At 42.4% G+C, this 18500-nt stretch overlaps 2 protein-coding genes across 7 annotated transcripts; both read left to right on the plus strand.

Annotated features, from left to right (window-relative positions):
- Positions 1-539: 539 nt before the first annotated feature.
- LOC101482696 (uncharacterized) lies at positions 540-18144 on the plus strand. Of its 6 annotated transcripts, XM_076876714.1 has the most exons (4): positions 540-715; positions 15384-15694; positions 16008-16493; positions 17063-18144. In XM_076876714.1, the coding sequence occupies exons 2-4, from the start codon at positions 15523-15525 to the stop codon at positions 17077-17079; spliced, it is 675 nt and encodes a 224-aa protein (XP_076732829.1). In that variant the 5' UTR covers positions 540-715; positions 15384-15522; the 3' UTR covers positions 17080-18144. The 6 variants fall into 6 exon arrangements, with proteins under 6 accessions (XP_076732829.1, XP_076732825.1, XP_076732826.1 ...); XM_076876710.1 differs by having other exon boundaries at positions 16008-18144; XM_076876711.1 differs by having other exon boundaries at positions 15475-15694; positions 16008-18144.
- Positions 709-7249, plus strand: LOC112431496 (uncharacterized). Its single transcript, XM_024800100.2, has 2 exons — positions 709-896; positions 6099-7249. Exons 1-2 carry the CDS (start codon positions 725-727, stop codon positions 6902-6904), a joined length of 978 nt encoding a protein of 325 aa, XP_024655868.1. The 5' UTR covers positions 709-724; the 3' UTR covers positions 6905-7249.
- Positions 18145-18500: the final 356 nt, after the last annotated feature.

Consider the following 18500-nt stretch of genomic DNA (forward strand, 5'->3'; position numbering starts at 1 on the left):
TTTCTTCTTCCTGCTTTAACCGACCTGTTAGTGTGATCACAAACAAAGGAAACATGAGCCAGTAATGCAGTGACAGCATCTTCCACACACTATCTGTTCTGTATGCTTCACATATTGAATGTATCTGACAGTGGGAGTCCTTTTCTGCTCTGTGACAGTGTTGCTCCTCCTTCAGCCTCTTCCTCCTCTCATATCTCTGCATGTTCAGTCTTATCTTCATTTAGCTGCAGAAAGTTGCAGCTCATCGGGTCGATTTGGTGAATCTCACATTCAGACAGTTTGTTCATGTTCAAATGTCACCTTCACCTTAATGTGAGCACAATGTCAGAAAAAGGCTTAATAAAGATTATTGTGACCTTTATTTTAGCGCAGTTATGAACTTTATTAATTCATTGATGTGCGGGAGCTCTGGTATATGTTTGTGTATTTTTCATCTTCTATTTGAAGAACAAACTGGGAATTTAAAAGAACATACAGACACGAGAGCGGAATTCAAAGCAACTTTCCTCATCGACAGGAAGCGCTCTGTGTGACAGCAGGCGGAAGTAAACAAGGAAAAGGCGGAAGTGGTTCCGTTTCTTGTGTGTCGCGCGAGCAGCAAGGCTGTTGCGTCTTCAAAGGCTTAATTTAGACTTTATGAGACATTCACACCTGTGCGGACTGAACGTGGAGCAATTTCTGTGCGTTAGGGCGCAATTTATGTGTGTGAGCCGCGGCAGCAACGATGCCTTCAGTTCAGTATCTGAGAGAGTTCATCAACGAGCGACTAACTGCTGCTGCTGAACAAATATTCTTGGAGTTTGAAAAAACGATCGTCCAGTACGAGGAAGAGATCGACCGTCAGCGCAGACTGCTGGATATCACCTGGAAACCCCAAATCAAGCTGCACAGGACAGGTGAGTGTCCCTCTGAGGGAGGATCCTGATCACAGCTCTGCGGGACGTTTCTGATTGTGAGGACTTTTTGGAGATGTGAGCTAACAAAGAGCAAACAGAGGACAGGACTGCGCTGTGAGGATGAAGTATAAATTTAAGAAAGAGGAAGATGATGAAGTGAAACTGTCTTTGATAGAGCAAATAATGTCAGGTGACCAGATATTCATAATAATAAATGTATTTTAATATTATTTATTTGAAGTGAAGTAGTAGTTATGTAGCAGACATTAGTAAATGTCTCTATGGTTGTCTACACCAGGGGTCTCTAACTCGCGGCCCGGGGGCCACTTGCAGCCCACGTCACCCCTCCTTACTTATATATTGCAATTTGGCCGTTAAAGTGACTTTTTGTGTTAGGGAGGATTTGTTTGTTGTTGAGTGCAATGTTAAAATAAGTTCTTTAAAAGCCAAAAATGATTTGATATGAAGGCAATATGAGCAAAGAGTACAAACATGTTGAGGTGTGAGTTCAGGGAGAGAGTCAAAGACGAATGTGTTCTCTTATGTCTGCATTTTTATTTTGTTAAATACAAACAAAATGATAGAAGTGCTGCCACGTGTCTGAACAGGAAGAGAGGACCGATGGGTTTGTTTGGTAGATCAGTGAAGGCTGCAGTTAGTGAAGAGTGGGACAAAGTAATGTGTGTTCATGTTTGCTGTTTTGTCTTGTTGTAGAACAGGCACGTGAGGGAGGAGGGGGGGGGGGGGGGGGCTAGAGGGGCTTGAGCACCCGCCCCTTTCCTGATGGGTGCCCAAAGTGCCCTTTTGATAAGGCAACTTTTAAAAAAATATGTATATATATATATTTTTTTATGTGTGTGTGAGTGCGGAGTCCTGTCTGTGCCCCTCAGCAATAATATTTAACTATTAATCACAGTTTTGCTAAATAAAAGGATCTGGCTTGCATCAGTCACATGATCACATTTAACCAATGATCGCCCTCGACGGCAGAACGCGCTGGTTACGAGCCGGGAACGAGCTCACAAAGAGCACGCGCATTTGTTGCGGTCCGGAGCTGTAGGAGAAACACAAGTTAACTCAGAGACACAGACTGATGCGACACAACCAGTAAGTAGGTGTACAGCGCACACTGTAGTGTGTAGCACACAGGAGTATCAGCTTATTACGTACACGTTGGTAAGCTGTCTTGTTGCAACTGACGAACTGAAACAAACGAGCGTGCTGTGTGTGCAACAGCGCGACAAACATTACCTGTCCTTTTATTAACTGCACAAGTAGTGCTGGTCACAGCTGCTGGCTACCTGTGTAAGGCTGTCATGGGTCTGTAGCTCTGTCACCGTTTTAGGGAACATATTTAGTTTTAAAGTATTTAGAACATATTTAGTTTTAAAGTATTTAGAACATATTTAGTTTTAAAGTATTTAGAAACATATTTAGTTTGAAAGTAAGTTTCCGGGCTTTTCCTGCCTTTCTGGAGGGATTATATTTCACTGAAAAACTATCTATATGCATGTCCACATAATTATGCATTATTATAATTATAATATATTTAAAAACACACGCTGTATTTTAAAGAACATACATTAAGAAGCAGATTATAATAGATTTATATTTTAAATAAGACAAAATTTGGATTTTACAGCAGTAAAATGATTGTATCTCTACAGTTTAAACATGTAATAAGCTTTGCCCTGCACAGAGTGGATAGTGAAACAAATGCAATCATCATAAATACATTATTTCATATTTATTACTTCCCCCTCCTCATTGCTTTATTATTGTAGCTCTAGTAATAAATAATAATAAAAAAAGATTCTGGATCAGCACCGAGATGTTTTATTTAGCTGGATTTAAAAAAATATTACTCATGATATAACATTGTGCAGACATGCCTGGTAAGGACATGAGGAGGAAACAGTAGGAGCTGTGTGAGGCTACTAAAGGCAGTGCTATAACATTTTTCTGTCATCATTTTATTATAGATTAAGTGCTGGAGTTGTTAGGTGTGGATAATTAGATTATAGTTTATTGCAATAGCAAGTTGTGCCTTGTTCTCACATAGACAGCAAGTGGAGAGTGATATATGAAATGATGGAAGGAAGAAGAGAAGCAAAGAGTGATTCACAGGCAGAGCCTAAATTATTTCTCACAGTTTTTTGTTGCCTTATGGTTCCAAGCACTGTCACCAATCTTTGCATTTTGTTATTATCTCATGACACTTGTTTAATCAGCTACCATCTCTCCTGTGGACTTTTTAATGTCTACAGTCTCAGATCAACACAGCCCTGCCCTTCCCATATTAGATTCTTGATGAATGTGTGTTGTTGTTATTCAGCCTGGTTCAAGGTGCCCCTTTTTAACTTTGAGCACCCGCCCCTTTAAACCTCTCTGCACGGCCCTGTTGTAGAATATTTGAAATTTTAAAAACAAACATTTTCAGAAATATTTGTGGCTGTTTGTTTGTTTGTTTTTGTACTACTTGATCACTAAAGTTGCCCTCCAATGAGATGACAGTGCCAGCAGTGGCCCACAGCTCGTTTAAGTTTGAGACCCCTGGTCTACAGTGTGCAGCATTAAACATGACAGAAAATCTGATAAATAAATTAATTTTTTTAATATAAGGAAATATCTTAGTAAGCAGTCTCTGTTGAAGTAAAAAATGGACTTTTTTGCTGTCACCACAGTTTCCAGTGGAAGTAGCTGATATAGTCATGTATCGTGTGCCATGTCCTGATCCAGAATGGCGGCTACATCACTGCATTAGCTATAAACACCTGTGAAGTGCCCTCCCTGGGAGGGTTAGGGTTAGCAGCATCAGTCTCATGAAATCAGCTAATCCAGGTACATGTGTGTGGTTTATCAGGTGTGTTACACAGGAGGAGGACAGGGAGCACACGTGCTTTTCTGTAAACTCAGTTAGTGCAGTAACATTCATCCATCCCTCCACTGTCATGAACTATACTCACTCTACGTTCGTGAATTCATGATTTTGACTAAAAACAATACTAGCTTTACCTCATGCCATTTTCTTTAGGCTACATTTTTCAGTGTTTGCTCCCTTGAATATACCACCAGAGAAAAGTGAAGGTTGATTGTACCACATAATATCGATTATATGCTATCATAGCAAGAAAAACAGTTTTCACCTCCCTTGATTACAGGTACCTGAAAGAGTTTGAGTTTGTGTCACAGTAGGGTAACACCTTGATACAAGTCACCAGAAACTATTTTAAGCCGCTGGCAGGGAGACACGTCTGGCTTCTATCGGCCTACTTTTGAGTAGGCAGGCTAGCTCAGGCTCCTTCCCCATTGTCACCGCAGAGAGGTGACATTCCATGTCCCAATTGCCAGTCTTGGTAGCCAGGGATCGGTCCACCAGGGCTTCCGCTCCGCTCCTAGAGGTTGGGTTCCTTACACCGCCTCCTGCAGGTGGTGGGCCTGCAGGACGATGGGCCTGTGTCCCGTTTTCAGGCTGGGCCCCATGGACTAAGGCCCGGTCACCAGACACTTGCCCATGAACACCCTTCCCCATGCCTGGCTCCAGGGCAGGGCTCTGGTAACCCTATCCAAGGAAGGGTGAACTGTTCCCTTGATCTTACACTCAAATCAAATCAAATCACTTTTATTGTCACATCACATGTGCAGGCACACTGGCACAGCACATGAGAGTGAAATTCTTGTGTGCGAGCCCCACAAGCAACAGAGATGTGCAAACACAACAACACAAACGAGCAAAATACAAGAATGGCCAACCTGAAACTAATAAATATATGTACAATATATAATAGTGTATGCATTTCTGGATGTGTATACTAAATATTTTCCTACGTGTGTGTGTGTGTGTGTGTGTGTGTGTGTGTGTGTGTGTGTGTGTGTGTGTGTGTGTGTGTGTGTGTATACACATTTTTACAAATTAAATAGTAAAAAAAATAAAATAAAATAATAATAATAATAATAAAATATATAAAAATATACAGAGTTGAATATGTGCAAAACAAGTGGCATTTATATACAGTGTGGAGTGCATAATGTTGAAGTTCCAGTAGTGAAGCTGAGGTGTCTATGACGTGTTCAGCAGTCTGATGGCCTGATGGAAGAAGCTGTCTCTCAGTCTGCTGGTACGGGACCGGATGCTGCAGAACCTCCTTCCTGATGGAAGCAGTCTGAACAGTTTATGGCTGGGGTGACTGGAGTCCTTGATGATCCTCCCCGCTTTCCTCAGGCACCGCTTCCTGTAGATGTCTTGGAGGGAGGGAAGCTCACCTCCAATTATCCGTTCAGAGCACCGCACTACTCGCTGGAGAGCTTTGCAGTTGTAGGCGGTGCTGTTGCCATACCAGGTGGTGATGCATCCAGTGAGGATGCTCTCAATGGCACAGTGATAGAAGGTCCTGAGGATGCGGGGGCTCATGCCGAATCTTTTCAGTCTCCTGAGAAAGAAGAGGCGCTGCTGCGCCTTCTTCACTGTTTTGTTTGTGTGTACTGACCACGTAAGATCCTCAGCCAGATGTACACCAAGGAACCGGAAGCTGCTCACTCTCTCCACAGCAGCGCCGTTGATGGTGATGGGGGTGTGTACTTCTCTGCACCTCCGGAAGTCCACTATCAACTCCTTTGTCTTTGCGACGTTGAGGGTGAGATGGTTGTCTTGACACCAGTGGGTCAGGGCGCTGACCTCCTCCCTGTAAGCCGTCTCATCACCGTTGGTGATAAGACCCACCACTGTAGTGTCGTCCGCAAACTTCACAATGATGTTGGAGCTGTTAGTGGCTGTGCAGTCGTAGGTGTAGAGTGAGTACAGGAGAGGGCTCAGTACACACCCCTGTGGAGCACCAGTGTTCAGTGTGATGGGGGATGAGGTGATGCTGCCCAGTCTGACCACTTGGCGTCTGTCAGACAGGAAGCTAAGGATCCAGCTGCAGAGGGAGCTGCTCAGTCCTAGATCCTGCAGTTTCCTGTCCAGCTTCGAGGGAACGATGGTATTCATAGGGGTCTTCTGAATCTCTCTTTGTCTAGTCCCTTACCCTGGACCAATTTGCCACATGAGACCCTTCCAGGGGGGAAAAGCCCCCAGACAACACAACACACAAACCCCTCCACCACGATAAGGTAGCGATTCGCAGCACTGACAACAAGTGGAAACCTTTTGTGCATTTCAGAGAATCATGTTCAGTTCACTTTTGTTTTTGTTGTCTCCTTTAGTCCCTCCAGACGTCCCGCAGCAGCCTGTCTGTAAGGAGGAGGAGGTTCTCATTGAGCTGCAGCTCTGTGACCAGGAGAGGAGCTCCAGCCTGGGCCAGGAAGAGCCAGAACCTCCACAGATTAAAGAGGAACAGGAGGAACTCTGCAGGAGTGAGGAGGGAGAGGAGCTTGGATTGAAGGAGGAGACTGATACCTTAATGGTGCCTGCTGCTAACGAGGAAAGAGACCACAGTGAATCAGAAGGAGGCTCTGCTGTAGCTGAGAGCCAGGATCAGGAAGAAAGCAGGAGTGCAGATCCAGGATCAACTGGAAATAAAAATGAAAGTCAAGAATTTCCTCCCAGATCAGGGAGTCAGTATAATTTTGACACAGCTAAAAAGTTTTTAAAATGTGACGTTTGTGGAAAATGCTTTAAAGATAATTATGAAATGAAACGACATTACAGAATCCACACAGGTGAGAAACCGTATTCTTGTGAAATGTGTGGGCATCGTTTTAGTCAGAAGAGTACTTTGACTGTCCACATGAGAATCCACACAAGTGAGAAGCCGTATCCATGTCAAACATGTGGAAAAATGTTTACACGCAGTAGTCGTTTGCTGGAGCACGTAAGATCTCACACAGGAGAGAAACCATATCCTTGTAAAATGTGCGGGAAAATGTTCACACGTAGTAGTTACCTGTCGGTGCACATAAGAATGCACACAGGAGAGAAACCACATCATTGTAAAACATGTGGGGAAATGTTCACCTATAGTAGTCAGCTCTTGCGCCACATGAAAACTCACACAGCTGAGAAGTCTTAGAGTATGTTGGAACTAGAGATGCACGCACTAAATTATTTTTTGGCCATTTCAGATTTTTCTCTGGGTGTCCTGCTGGTACTGATTTTTGATAATTGATGTTTAACTTTGACCATATAGAAACACCAATCACCAATGGTTTTCTCTGAACTCTGGATAGATTCGATAGATGAAGCTGATTTGTTAGGTTTGTAGCTACAAATGTTTTATGTGGGTCCAAACTGAGATATTATGGTACATAGTGGGGGATAAATAACTGACAGTTGTTACTTTATTAGTGTCTTATGGTGTGAAATAACATGTATGAGCTGTTTGGTTTTAAATAAATGGCAGATGTTGAAGCTATTATATATTTGTATATTTTTATTGCTCTATTTGTTTCACTGCTGTTTTTCATTTCATTGGGGGGGGGGGGTGATTAAAAAGTCAAGATAGAATATGGAAATCTCAGGTTGTATAGATAGGGTAAGCAGGTATAGGACCAGCATGCACTGGTTGTTTGTTTGTTTGTTTGTTTTTTTTAAATACCTGCACAGGAGGGGCAGCAAAGAGAAAAAGTCTGCATGAAGGGATGAGGTCACTCAAGACCTCACTCCTGTACCTGCAGAGGTGTTTGGAGACCTCTGCTCTCTGAGCCAAGTAGCCACATGAGGCCACAGCCTGAGGGAAAGATCGTTTTCCTTCTTCGTGGGGACCTCTCAGAGCTGAGGACAGCTGCCTTTGAGCTCATCTGTTATCCAACCAAGCTTCATGAGGCTCACGGTGGTTGTAAGTAGTGCAGGATAAGATAAACTAGGGGTAAATGGAAATAATGGTGGGCTTGGTGATAAAGATGATAAAGATAATTATCGCAAAATAACATATCATGATAAAAATATGACATTGTTAATTTAAATTTTTTAGAAATACTGACAGAAACTGACATGAATGACTCGAATATTCCAGCCCACAGTTATTCAACACCAGTAATTATACCGTACCACCACATAGGAGAAATAACATCAACAAAAATATCACAAATCCTTGTGTCAAAGTCAATTAATGTAAATATTTAAAGAACAAAAGCTTGAGTCCCAGATGTGTTTGGAATAAGAATAGGTCTATATCAATACAAAAGTCAGCGTCTCCAACAAGGGCAAAGGTCAAAGCAGCTCCTCATAGCTCCTTTTGTTCTTGAAGAAGACATCTTTGCGATGAGCCTATCGAGATAATCCTTGTGTTAATGTATAGCCACTATACAAGCCATCTGCTGTCAGGAAGTATGTCTTTCAGTCAGCTATGAGTACCGAGGCACTTAGTCATGATGATAACATCTCCAGGAGCGATGCTTTTTTTGGTTCTCTGACAATTCTGACTGTCCTGAAGTTGAGGCAGATACTTCTGAAACCAGTGCTTCCAGAACAGGTCAGACATGTACTGCTCTTGTTCCCATCAGCACTGACCTCCGTCTTTCTGAAACACCCTGGTGCTACAGAGGTTTAGACGAGGGGTATCAAACTCATTTTACACCACATGACACATACAGCCCACTTTGATGTTAAGTAGGCAAGACTGGTGAATTTTTCTGTCAGTGTAAATAAGTTACATGAAGAACTGTGAGAAATACAACGACAGAAGAAGTTCTGGGAGCTCATTGCCCAAACTGTCCAGTTTTTTTTAACTGTAGTTGTAAAAAATCTAAAACTTCTATAGCAGAAAGTGAAAAAGATCAACTTTTCTGTTTCTCACAAAGTCACAGAGGTTTTGTTAGAGACACAGCTGAGCACTTTGTAGTTTGGCATCATTTGTGAAAGCTGAAATTTCTTCTGTATTGAAAAGCAAAAATGAGGCTTTCTTGTCAGAAGCCATTTTGGGGAATAAACAAAAACAGCGGCCGACAGCAGCATACACAACGGTAGACTGGTGTGTAATAAGCAAGCACATAATGCAGAAAACAGAGGTTTTTGATGGTCTCAAAGCAGAAAGAGGGAGAGAGATGTGCAGGAATCATGGTGGAAGCAAAACAGCCAAAGAAAGAGTGAATTCATGAAAATGTTTTTCAAACGTGAGGCGTAGTTTTGGTCTTCTTTCATGCTGGTTCAGTGAATGTTGGTCTAATCATCGGAATCTGCATTTCCAGTGAGATGTCTACTTTCATCACGGGCGGCGTGTTCGTGTTCCTGCTGCCGGGTGAACGATCAGCTCATTATGTTTACATCTCTTTGTTGAATCTGTTTACCTGCTCTTTAATCGTTTGCTGTTTTGGCTGTTTGGTGGTCGTTGAAACTGTTTTAAGAGCTTTTAGCTGAGATTCTAACGTTTCCGTGGATACCACACATGTCTTTGTATAAACAACACATCTGGTGGTACATCCTGTTCAACCACATGTTCTCTCGCTCTGCTCCTGTACTGGGGGCATTAATTGTTTGTTGCTAGATTTCTTTGTGTGGTATGAATGGCCATAAGTTTGTATCAGTAGGAAAAACTGTAACACTTATGAACAGTCCAAAAAATGTCTGCTTGTGCTTGTTTGTGGTGAGCAGGTTAAGAATTCAAACAGGTTAAGAATTATAAGTTATATTTATAAATGGCTTCAAGTGCACAATTAGGACTGTGAGACTCATTTAGACACTCAAACACTGAGCAAGCTGAGCTCTGACACCCCTGATTTAGACATGAGATGTAACGGAGTCACATCTACATCCAGGGTTGTGTTTTAAGCATGAAATTCACACCCTGATGGCAACATATTGCACTAAGCATGAGATGGTCTTCCTGGTTGGACTTTTAGCTTCATGTGAGAGATTTTACCTTAAAGAGATAAACCTCTGTTACTCTGTTTATTTTGCTTCTGCTGCATTTCTGCATGTCCTCATCCACTAAATATAAAATAGTGTAAATGAGCAGCTTTTGATGTTTGACAGTTTTTATTGTGTCTGAACGTTCCTGCAGTTGGTTTGTGGTTGGTGTGGATTTGCTGCTCATGTGAATCCTCCCACAGTGTTTCATTAGCAGCTGTAACCACAGTGACTCTGATAAAACAGGAATTAGCAGAATCCATCTGATATGAAGCTGTGCTTTGAATACCACTTCCCTCCTCTTTGAAAAGTAGTCAGATATCTGTGTTCAGGTTTTTGTACAGCCTCTTCTACACTTTGTATCACTGTGTTTCTAGAGCACAGTAGTAGAGAGCTGTGTCTGCCAGGGTTAGGGCTGCTATGGTCAGATTAGTTATTGTTGGTGATGTTTCTGAGTCATATCGATTATCAGGAATATACTTTAGATGACTGTCTGATCTTGCTCCTTTCCACAATATACACTGAGGAGCCTGAAGGTCAGAATGATGTCTGTACCAGTGAAGTAGAGGATAACTTGAAGTTGTCTCATAGCTACATGTGAGTTTGACAGATTCTCCTTCTGTTTCAGTGACTTCAGGTTGTTGAGGAGTGATTGAGTCTCCAGCTGTTAGTCCTGGAAAAAGAAAGAAGAAAAGTAGTGAAATGCAGTCTGTATATCTGCTTAATGCAGCAGCTTCAACTAAACTTTAATCCCTGTTCTTAAACTCACCTATAATGTGAGATAGAAGCAAAAAGAGGTGCAGCAACATGTCTTTGGAGTTATTAAAGCCAGACAGACAGCACATGAACAATGTTCTTCCACTGCAGCACAATGACCAACAAATAATGTCATTGGATGAGCTCAACTTCAGTGGGCGGGGCCAGTTTAATAGCTCAGCCAATCAAATAGTTCTGTGCTTCCACAGCAGCTCTGTCTCTGATCTTTACTGCTTCATTTCTCTGTTGTCTTTGTCATCAGTCCAATGACACAAGAATCAGAGGTTTAACAGTGTGTGGCTCCCTCTAGTGGATGTTGTGGAGTATTCTGTTGTCTTTGCTCCAAAGGTTTTTGTACAGAGTTTTGCTGTTTCCTGTCACTGTGGGCCGCAGAGCACAGTAGTACACAGCAGAGTCAGACAGCTGAAGCTTCTGGATCTTCAGAGGAGCTGACTTTTGCTTCTCATTGATTTTTGCATCAAATCTGTTGTTGTTGAATTCTTCAGCTTTAACTGTTGTTTCTGAGACACATTTGAGCATATACTTTGGGTAACTATTTACTTCTTGCTTGTACCAGATCAGTGTAGCTGCATAACTGGTCTCATATCTACAGTCAAGTGTAACTGTGTCTCCTTCAGCAGCAATGACATCTCCTTGACCCTGGATCACTTTGTCTTCTCCTTTACACTCTGAGGAAGAACAGAACGTGCAGAGGAAGAGATGGATCAATAAACATGATTAAAAACTCACCATTAATCAGACTCACACATTTATTTAAGCAGAGGAAACATGTTGATGTTTGTATCTCACCAAAGAAAAGAGCAGCAAGAATAATCCACAGCCAATGTTCCATCTGTACAACAAGGTTTAAATCAACAGGAGAAACTAGCTGATGTTCAACATTCAGTCTGAGAATTGTTCTCTTCACAGCAGCACTTATTATTGACACAATGGTTGAACACAGTGCAGAAGGAGAGCCCCGCCTACTGGATGATGTCGCCCTCTGTCTCCTCTTTGAGTCTGACTTCTCTCACTTCCTCTTCCTCCTGGTTCACAGACTGCTAGCAGCATTTGAATCACTGTGAGGAGGGAGGATGGAGCACTTTGCACTGTGTGCAAGGACAACGACCCGCAGTGTCGTGGTTCACACAAGGATGAGACATGTCATCTGACACAATTTGTCAGATGACACGTAATATTTAAATCAAGAGAATTACTAAAATTGAAGAGAATAACGTTAACACTAATGAGCGATATTTATCTGTATGACAGAATGGAGCACCAGATATTCAGATTTAATATACAAGATGCAAAATATTTCAAATTTAAATATCACAAAAATAAATTTGCAAATTTCAATACTAATGATTAACAAATACTTTAACGAATAATTTATTCTTATTAAGACTTGTGGTAAAATGTTTTCTAGCCAATCAGTACTTAGAAAGCATACAAAGATCCACACAGGTGAGAAGCCATATTTCTGTAAATCATGTGGGAAAAACTTTCGTCGAAACTATCATTTGACCATCCACATGAGAACTCACACAGGTTAGAAACCGTATCAATGTCAAACATGTAGTGAAAAGTTTTGTGCATCTTCTTCACTTAAAGATCACGCACGGCTCCACTCAGGTGAGAAGCCGTACTCTTGCAAAACATGCGGGAAAAGTTTTTGTTGCCGTAATCATTTGGTTCTCCACATGTGTGAAGCGACATCTTTGTAACACTTGTGGGGAAAGTTTTCATCACAGGAGTATTCTGATGGAGCACATGAAAATCCACATGGGTGAGATGTCACACGTCTGTAACATCTGCGGGAAAAGATTTTTAAATATAACAGGACTTAAAAAACACAAAAATCCACCCAGGTAAACAGCTGTATTCCTGCAAAACATACGGGAAAAGCTTTAATCAAAATTCTGATTTGACTAGCCACATGAGAATTCACACAGGTGAAAAGGTGTAACCGAAAAATATCTTTAGAAAAAGCAACACCTTTGAAGCCAAGTTTAACGCAAACATTAATTCATGATGGTTCAAAAGTAGAGGCTTGGCTTGAAATCATCTTCTGACCTCTCCAATGATTGTTTGACTCTTACATGTAAGGCTTTTATATTATTCAGTGAAAATATGATTAATCTTATTTTGGATTTGATGGCAGCAGCACGTCTCAAAAGCTGGGTCAGGTCTCCACTGTGCAGCATCCGTGACCTGAAAAGAGGAGTGTTGTCCCATTCTGGTCTGATAGAGGGTTCTAGCTGCTCAGCAGTCCTGGGTCTTCTTTGGTGTATTTTTGTTTCATGATGATCCAGATGTTTCAGCTGGTGAAAGGTCTGGGTCAGTTCAACACCCAGATGTTTCTGCTATGAAGCTGTGCTGTTAGAATAGATGCAGTGTGCAGTTTAGCGTCGTCCTGCTAAAATATGAAGACCTCTGAAAAAGTCGTCTGGGTAGAGAATATGTCACCTGTAAGCACCTTTCAGTGTTGATGGTGCCTTTCCAGATGTGCCAGCTGCCAGATCCACAGGCACTGATTTATACCCAGTCTTGTTCCTGACTGGTGGCCAATTAACCTCATTAGTTGCCAAATGTTCCTCCAACTGTTTCTTTCAGTACAACGTACTCTTCCAGCTTTTTGCTGCCCAATCCTGAGATGTGTCGCTACCATTCAATTCAAAATAAGTTCAATTCAAAATTTGGAAAAATATTTTTTCAGAAAAAAAACTGACTTTAAAAATGTTTTTCTGTTTTGTTGTGAATAAAATACGGACTTATGAGATTTGCATGTTGTTTTTGTTGAAATTTTACACAAAGTCTGAGCCTTTTTGGAGTTTGGATAACGTACAACCCAGCTTTGGTTTGTAGTTCTGCTAAAGAACGGCATTGAATTGTTGAGTTGATGGTGTGATCCTAGTTTTCTATTCTGGAAAAATAAAAGTTAATACCTTTATTGTCATGGTAAGACTTTCTTTTTGGCTTCGACAGCAGCTCTGTCTCTGTCTCTGATCTTTACTGCTTCATTTCTCTGTTGTCTTTGTCATCAGTCCAATGACACAAGAATCAGAGGTTTAACAGTGTGTGGCTCCCTCTAGTGGATGTTGTGGAGTATTCTGTTGTCTTTGCTCCAAAGGTTTTTGTACAGAGTTTTGCTGTTTCCTGTCACTGTGGGCCTCACAGCACAGTAGTACACAGCAGAGTCAGACACTGCAGCAGAGGAGATCTGAAGGTCCAGACGCTTTTTTCCAGACAGTTTTGTGGAGAATCTTGCAGCTGATTTCAGAAACTCTGACGGTCTTGAATTGTTCGTCCCTGATATGAGGATCAGGAACTCTGGAGGTTTTCCTGGATATTGTCGATACCAGAAGAAATAATCATTAATTATAATATCTCTGGATAATCTGTAGGACAGAGTGAGAGTGTTTCCTTCTACAGTGGACTCTTCATCCTTGACTGCAGTGAGTTGATCACAGCTGACACCTAAAGGAAGAGATAAATGTTGTTAAAGACGATGTTAAACTGTGAGCGCCTGTTCCAGTGATTTCTAGCAAACAGATCCTTTAAAGACATTTCTTCTTCCTGCTTTAACCGACCTGTTAGTGTGATCACAAACAAAGGAAACATGAGCCAGTAATGCAGTGACAGCATCTTCCACACACTATCTGTTCTGTATGCTTCACATATTGAATGTATCTGACAGTGGGAGTCCTTTTCTGCTCTGTGACAGTGTTGCTCCTCCTTCAGCCTCTTCCTCCTCCTTCAGCCTCTTCCTCCTCTCATATCTCTGCATGTTCAGTCTTATCTTCATTTAGCTGCAGAAAGTTGTTGCTCATTGAGTTGTGTTGTGACTTGTGCACTGAGACAGAGAGGGCAGCATTTAAAGCATTCAACAGAAAACCCTTCACCAAACTTTCAATCTTGCATTTTTTAAACATTTGTCCTGAAGCTCTCAGTGTGGCTGTTGTTCTTAAAATGTCCTTCAGCTTTAATACATTAAAACATTTTATTTAGAGACATCCTGAAAATAAGAACATTACAAACATTTCCTAAACTTTGTCTGAACCCGTCTGAAGGCTGACAGTCAGTACTGATTTTCAACCTTGTCTTTTGTACAGAGCATTTTTCAGAATCTTTTACTAACATGAGGTGAAACATTTCGAGCTTTATAGCGTCAGTTTTGATGAGAATCCACAGTCTCGATTTAACAGAATACCACCTACACTAGACTGATCAATGTGTGGTCGTAAGTAAAGCCTCGGTTGTGAAGTCCATCATCTCAGTCTGCTGTATGAGTCCAGAAAAATCTTCAGCTTTGACAGAAACTGTTGTACACTTTGTTATCGAGCTGCTCTCCAGGCTGATGCGTTCAGTTAGTCTGACTGATGAACTTTATAACCTGTGGATTTAAAAGCGACGCAGACATTGCGGGCTGTACAGGGCGGAACAAAAAGCAACTGTCCTCTGCAGGAAGCTTTATGTGTGACAGCAGGCGGAAGTAAGGAAAGAAAAGCCGGAAGTGTTTGTTTCCTGCGTGAGGAGTGAGCAGGGAGGCTTTTCTGTTGGAAAAGGCTTAATTTAGAGTTCTGCGTTGAATATTTTAAAAATCTGCGACACCGTCTGTGGAAGCTCACACCTGTGCGGCTGAAAGCGGAGTAATATCTCCGAGAAAGAGCGCAATTTAGCGCGGAAGCATACATCGATCGTGAGCCGAGTGTGTGAGCTGTGGCAGTAACACGCTGTTTATGTATTTATGGCTCTGTTTGGTACATTTAAATAGGTTTTTAGGAAGAAAGAAGGACGTTTATTCCAAGCGGAACAAAGTATTTGAACATCCTCCTCCTGCCGGAACTTCAGAGCGGGACATCCGGCGGAAGTAAACATTTTTAAAAGCGGCAGTTTGGTTGTTCCAGCGTGAACTTTTGGAGGCTTTGTGCTGTGTGTGAGCTGAGTGTGTGAGCTGAGTGTGTGAGCTGAGTGTGTGAGCTGAGTGTGTGAGCTGAGTGTGTGAGCTGAGTGTGTGAGCTGAGTGTGTGAGCTGAGTGTGTGAGCTGAGTGTGTGAGCTGAGTGTGTGAGCTGCGGCAGCAACGATGCCTTCAGTTCAGTATCTGAGAGAGTTCATCAACGAGCGACTAACTGCTGCTGCTGAACAAATATTCTTGGAGTTTGAAAAAACGATCGTCCAGTACGAGGAAGAGATCGACCGTCAGCGCAGACTGCTGGATATCACCTGGAAACCCCAAATCAAGCTGCACAGGACAGGTGAGTGTCCCTCTGAGGGAGGATCCTGATCACAGCTCTGCGGGACGTTTCTGATTGTGAGGACTTTTTGGAGATGTGAGCTAACAAAGAGCAAACAGAGGACAGGACTGCGCTGCGCTTTAAAGCTTTGAAGTCAGAATATTTTCCTCTTGAGGAGTTTTTAGCTGAGGAATCAGATTTGTATATAAGACCAAGCTAAGAGAGGTCTGAGGATGGATAGTGTGAGAGGCTGCACTCGTGTCACATGTAAAGATGATAGTTTCTTTAAAGTGTAGTTGACTTTATTCACCATACAAGCTTATGATTGTCTCAGGTGTCCCACAGCAGCAGGTCTGTGAGGAGGAGGAGGAGGTTCTCCCTGAGCAGCAGCTCTGGAACCAGGAGAGGAGCTCCAGTGTGGAGCAGGAGGAACCAGAAGCTCCACAGATTAAAGAGGAACAGGAGGAACTGTGCAGCAGTCAGCAGGGAGAGCAGCTGGGACTGAAGGAGGAGACGGATACCTTCATGGTGACTGCTGCTGCTGAGGAAAGTGGGTACAGTGAACTTGAACCGATGTGGGAGCAGCTCCTCTCTCACAGCTCTGCTGGAGCTGAGAGTCAGCATCAGGAAGGAAGCGGGAGCGCCGACTCAGGATCCACTAGAAATCGAAACATTAGTCACAGCAACAATGCAGATCGCCCTCCTGTGTCATACAGTCAGTGTAACAACAAAACTGGTGAAAAGTCTATAAAATGTGATGTTTGTGGAAAATCTTTTAAGTATACTTCCAGAATGAAGCGACATTATTCGATGCACACAGGTGAGAAGCCGTATTCTTGTGACATATGTGGAAAAGGTTTTTCTCAGATGGATAATTTGACTGTGCACATGAGAATCCACACGGGTGAAAAGCCGTATCCTTGTGTTGCATGTGGGAAGAACTTTACTGTAAGGAGTAATTTGTTGATCCACATGAGAATCCACACAGGCGAGAAGCCGTCTTCCTGTAAAACATGCGGGAAAATGTTCAGGTGTCACAGTCATTTGTGGCGCCACAATAAAATTCACACGTGGCAAAAGTCTTAGAGACAAACTGTCTGTGAAGCCGAGGCTGATAAATATCCATCCGAGGATTCACAGAATCTCAGAGCAGAGCTTCCAGGTTTACAAACCTTCACACTGCTCCATCACTTTATTACATGTCACACGGTGTGAGATCAGTCTAACAACAGATGTGTCAGCCTGCAGAGTCTCGTGGAGGCTTTTAAATGCTCAAGTGAAAACACGGTGAAGGTCTTTTATTTAAATTGTACTTTGGAAAAAGTCAAATTAAAGGTCTTTTGAATGAAATATTAAGTTTGCTTTTTCTGTGTATGTTTGTACTGTCAGGCAGATTAGATCCCTGAGCTCGGCTCCAGTTAAAGGCCGAAAATCCAGCCTCCATGGGCGTCATGTAACACAGAGCTTTAACAGAGTCTTCTGTATGTATAAAGTCCAAAACCTTTGTGCCTGCTTCACTTTTATCAGATGTTTGCTCTTCTCTCTCACTCAGACACACACACACACACACACACACACACACTCAGACACACACACTCAGACACACACACACACACACACACACACACAGGTTGAAAGGTTTAAATATTATTATTATTTCATTGCAGCAATTCTTTTTCAGTTTTATTGATTCAGAATCAGAACTGGAAACTGCATGTGAACTATGTAGAGTACGAGAGGGGGAACTGTGTTTCTAATCGAGATGATAAGAAGTCCGGTTAAAATTATACAAACTGAATTATGTTGAATAAATGTAACTAATAAAGAAACGTTTGCTGCAGAGGGAAGTAGAGAGAGAACACCAGGGTGCGGCTCGTCATCAAATGATTGGATATAATTGGATGATGACATGAGGGAAAAGTGGAGAGGACTATCAAACTCTTTCTGGTTAATGATTGGTCATTATTTCATCTGGATTTTGTTGCAGTGTACTGACTGAAAGATCCAGGATCACACATGTAGGAGCCTAAATGCATGCGCTTCAACATATAAAGAAACATTCCTGAGCTAGAAGCCAATGACATTTAGATGAGGAAGCTCCTGACCATGCACAGAGGGTTTCACCCAAAGCCCAGCACCCTGTGACTGTATGCTACGGTGTTACGGCCCTAGCAGGGCCTCCTCCTGAAGGTGCCTGTGTGGGCGTGTCCCACCACCTCTTCTGCCTGAGGTGCCACCTTTCCCTTTTGTGCAGCTGACTCTCGTCAGTAGTTAAGGAGATTTAAGCCCAGGGAAAGGTGAGCTCTGGGCCAGAGTGCCTTTAGTGTGTTTGCAGCTTGTGAGCTGCACTCTTTTTGACTTACTTTGTGCTTTATTGACTAACATTTGAGTTTCGTTTGTTTTCTTAAATGGTGATAGCGGCTTGTCTGTCTCTTTTAGTTGAGCTATTTTAATAAAACTCTTTAATTTAACCCTGTTGCCTCCTTGGCTCCTTTTTCTGACCTGGACACTTATTGTTACTTCCCCCTCACCGCCTGGACCCTTTTAGGGGAACGTAACATACGGGAAGAAAGCAGAAACCCAAGAAAAAGGAGCAAGAGGACAAACCATCATGGAAGGACAGGCCCCTGCACGGTATGTACCACCGGCAGATAGAGGAGGTGGCTGATACCCAGAAATCCTACCAGTGGCTGGACTGAAAGACAGCACAGAGGCACTAATCATGGCAGCACAGGAACAAGCTCTGAGCACAAGAGGCTGGGGTCTGTCACAGCAGGAGAGACCCCAGGTGCAGGCTGTGTAAAGATGCTTTCTTTTGTCCTCGCTA

This window comes from Maylandia zebra, linkage group LG18 (genome assembly GCF_041146795.1).
Source record: "Maylandia zebra isolate NMK-2024a linkage group LG18, Mzebra_GT3a, whole genome shotgun sequence".
Taxonomy (NCBI): Eukaryota; Metazoa; Chordata; class Actinopteri; order Cichliformes; family Cichlidae; genus Maylandia; species Maylandia zebra.

Bases quoted from the DNA above. Each gene is read 5' to 3' on its own strand.
- LOC112431496 (XM_024800100.2), top strand. From the start codon at position 725: ATGCCTTCAGTTCAGTATCTGAGAGAGTTCATCAACGAGCGACTAACT. The intron at 897-6,098 runs GTGAGTGTCCCT...TGTCTCCTTTAG, and splicing joins AATCAAGCTGCACAGGACAG to TCCCTCCAGACGTCCCGCAG.
- LOC101482696 (XM_076876710.1), top strand. From the start codon at position 15,523: ATGCCTTCAGTTCAGTATCTGAGAGAGTTCATCAACGAGCGACTAACT. The intron at 15,695-16,007 runs GTGAGTGTCCCT...TGATTGTCTCAG, and splicing joins AATCAAGCTGCACAGGACAG to GTGTCCCACAGCAGCAGGTC.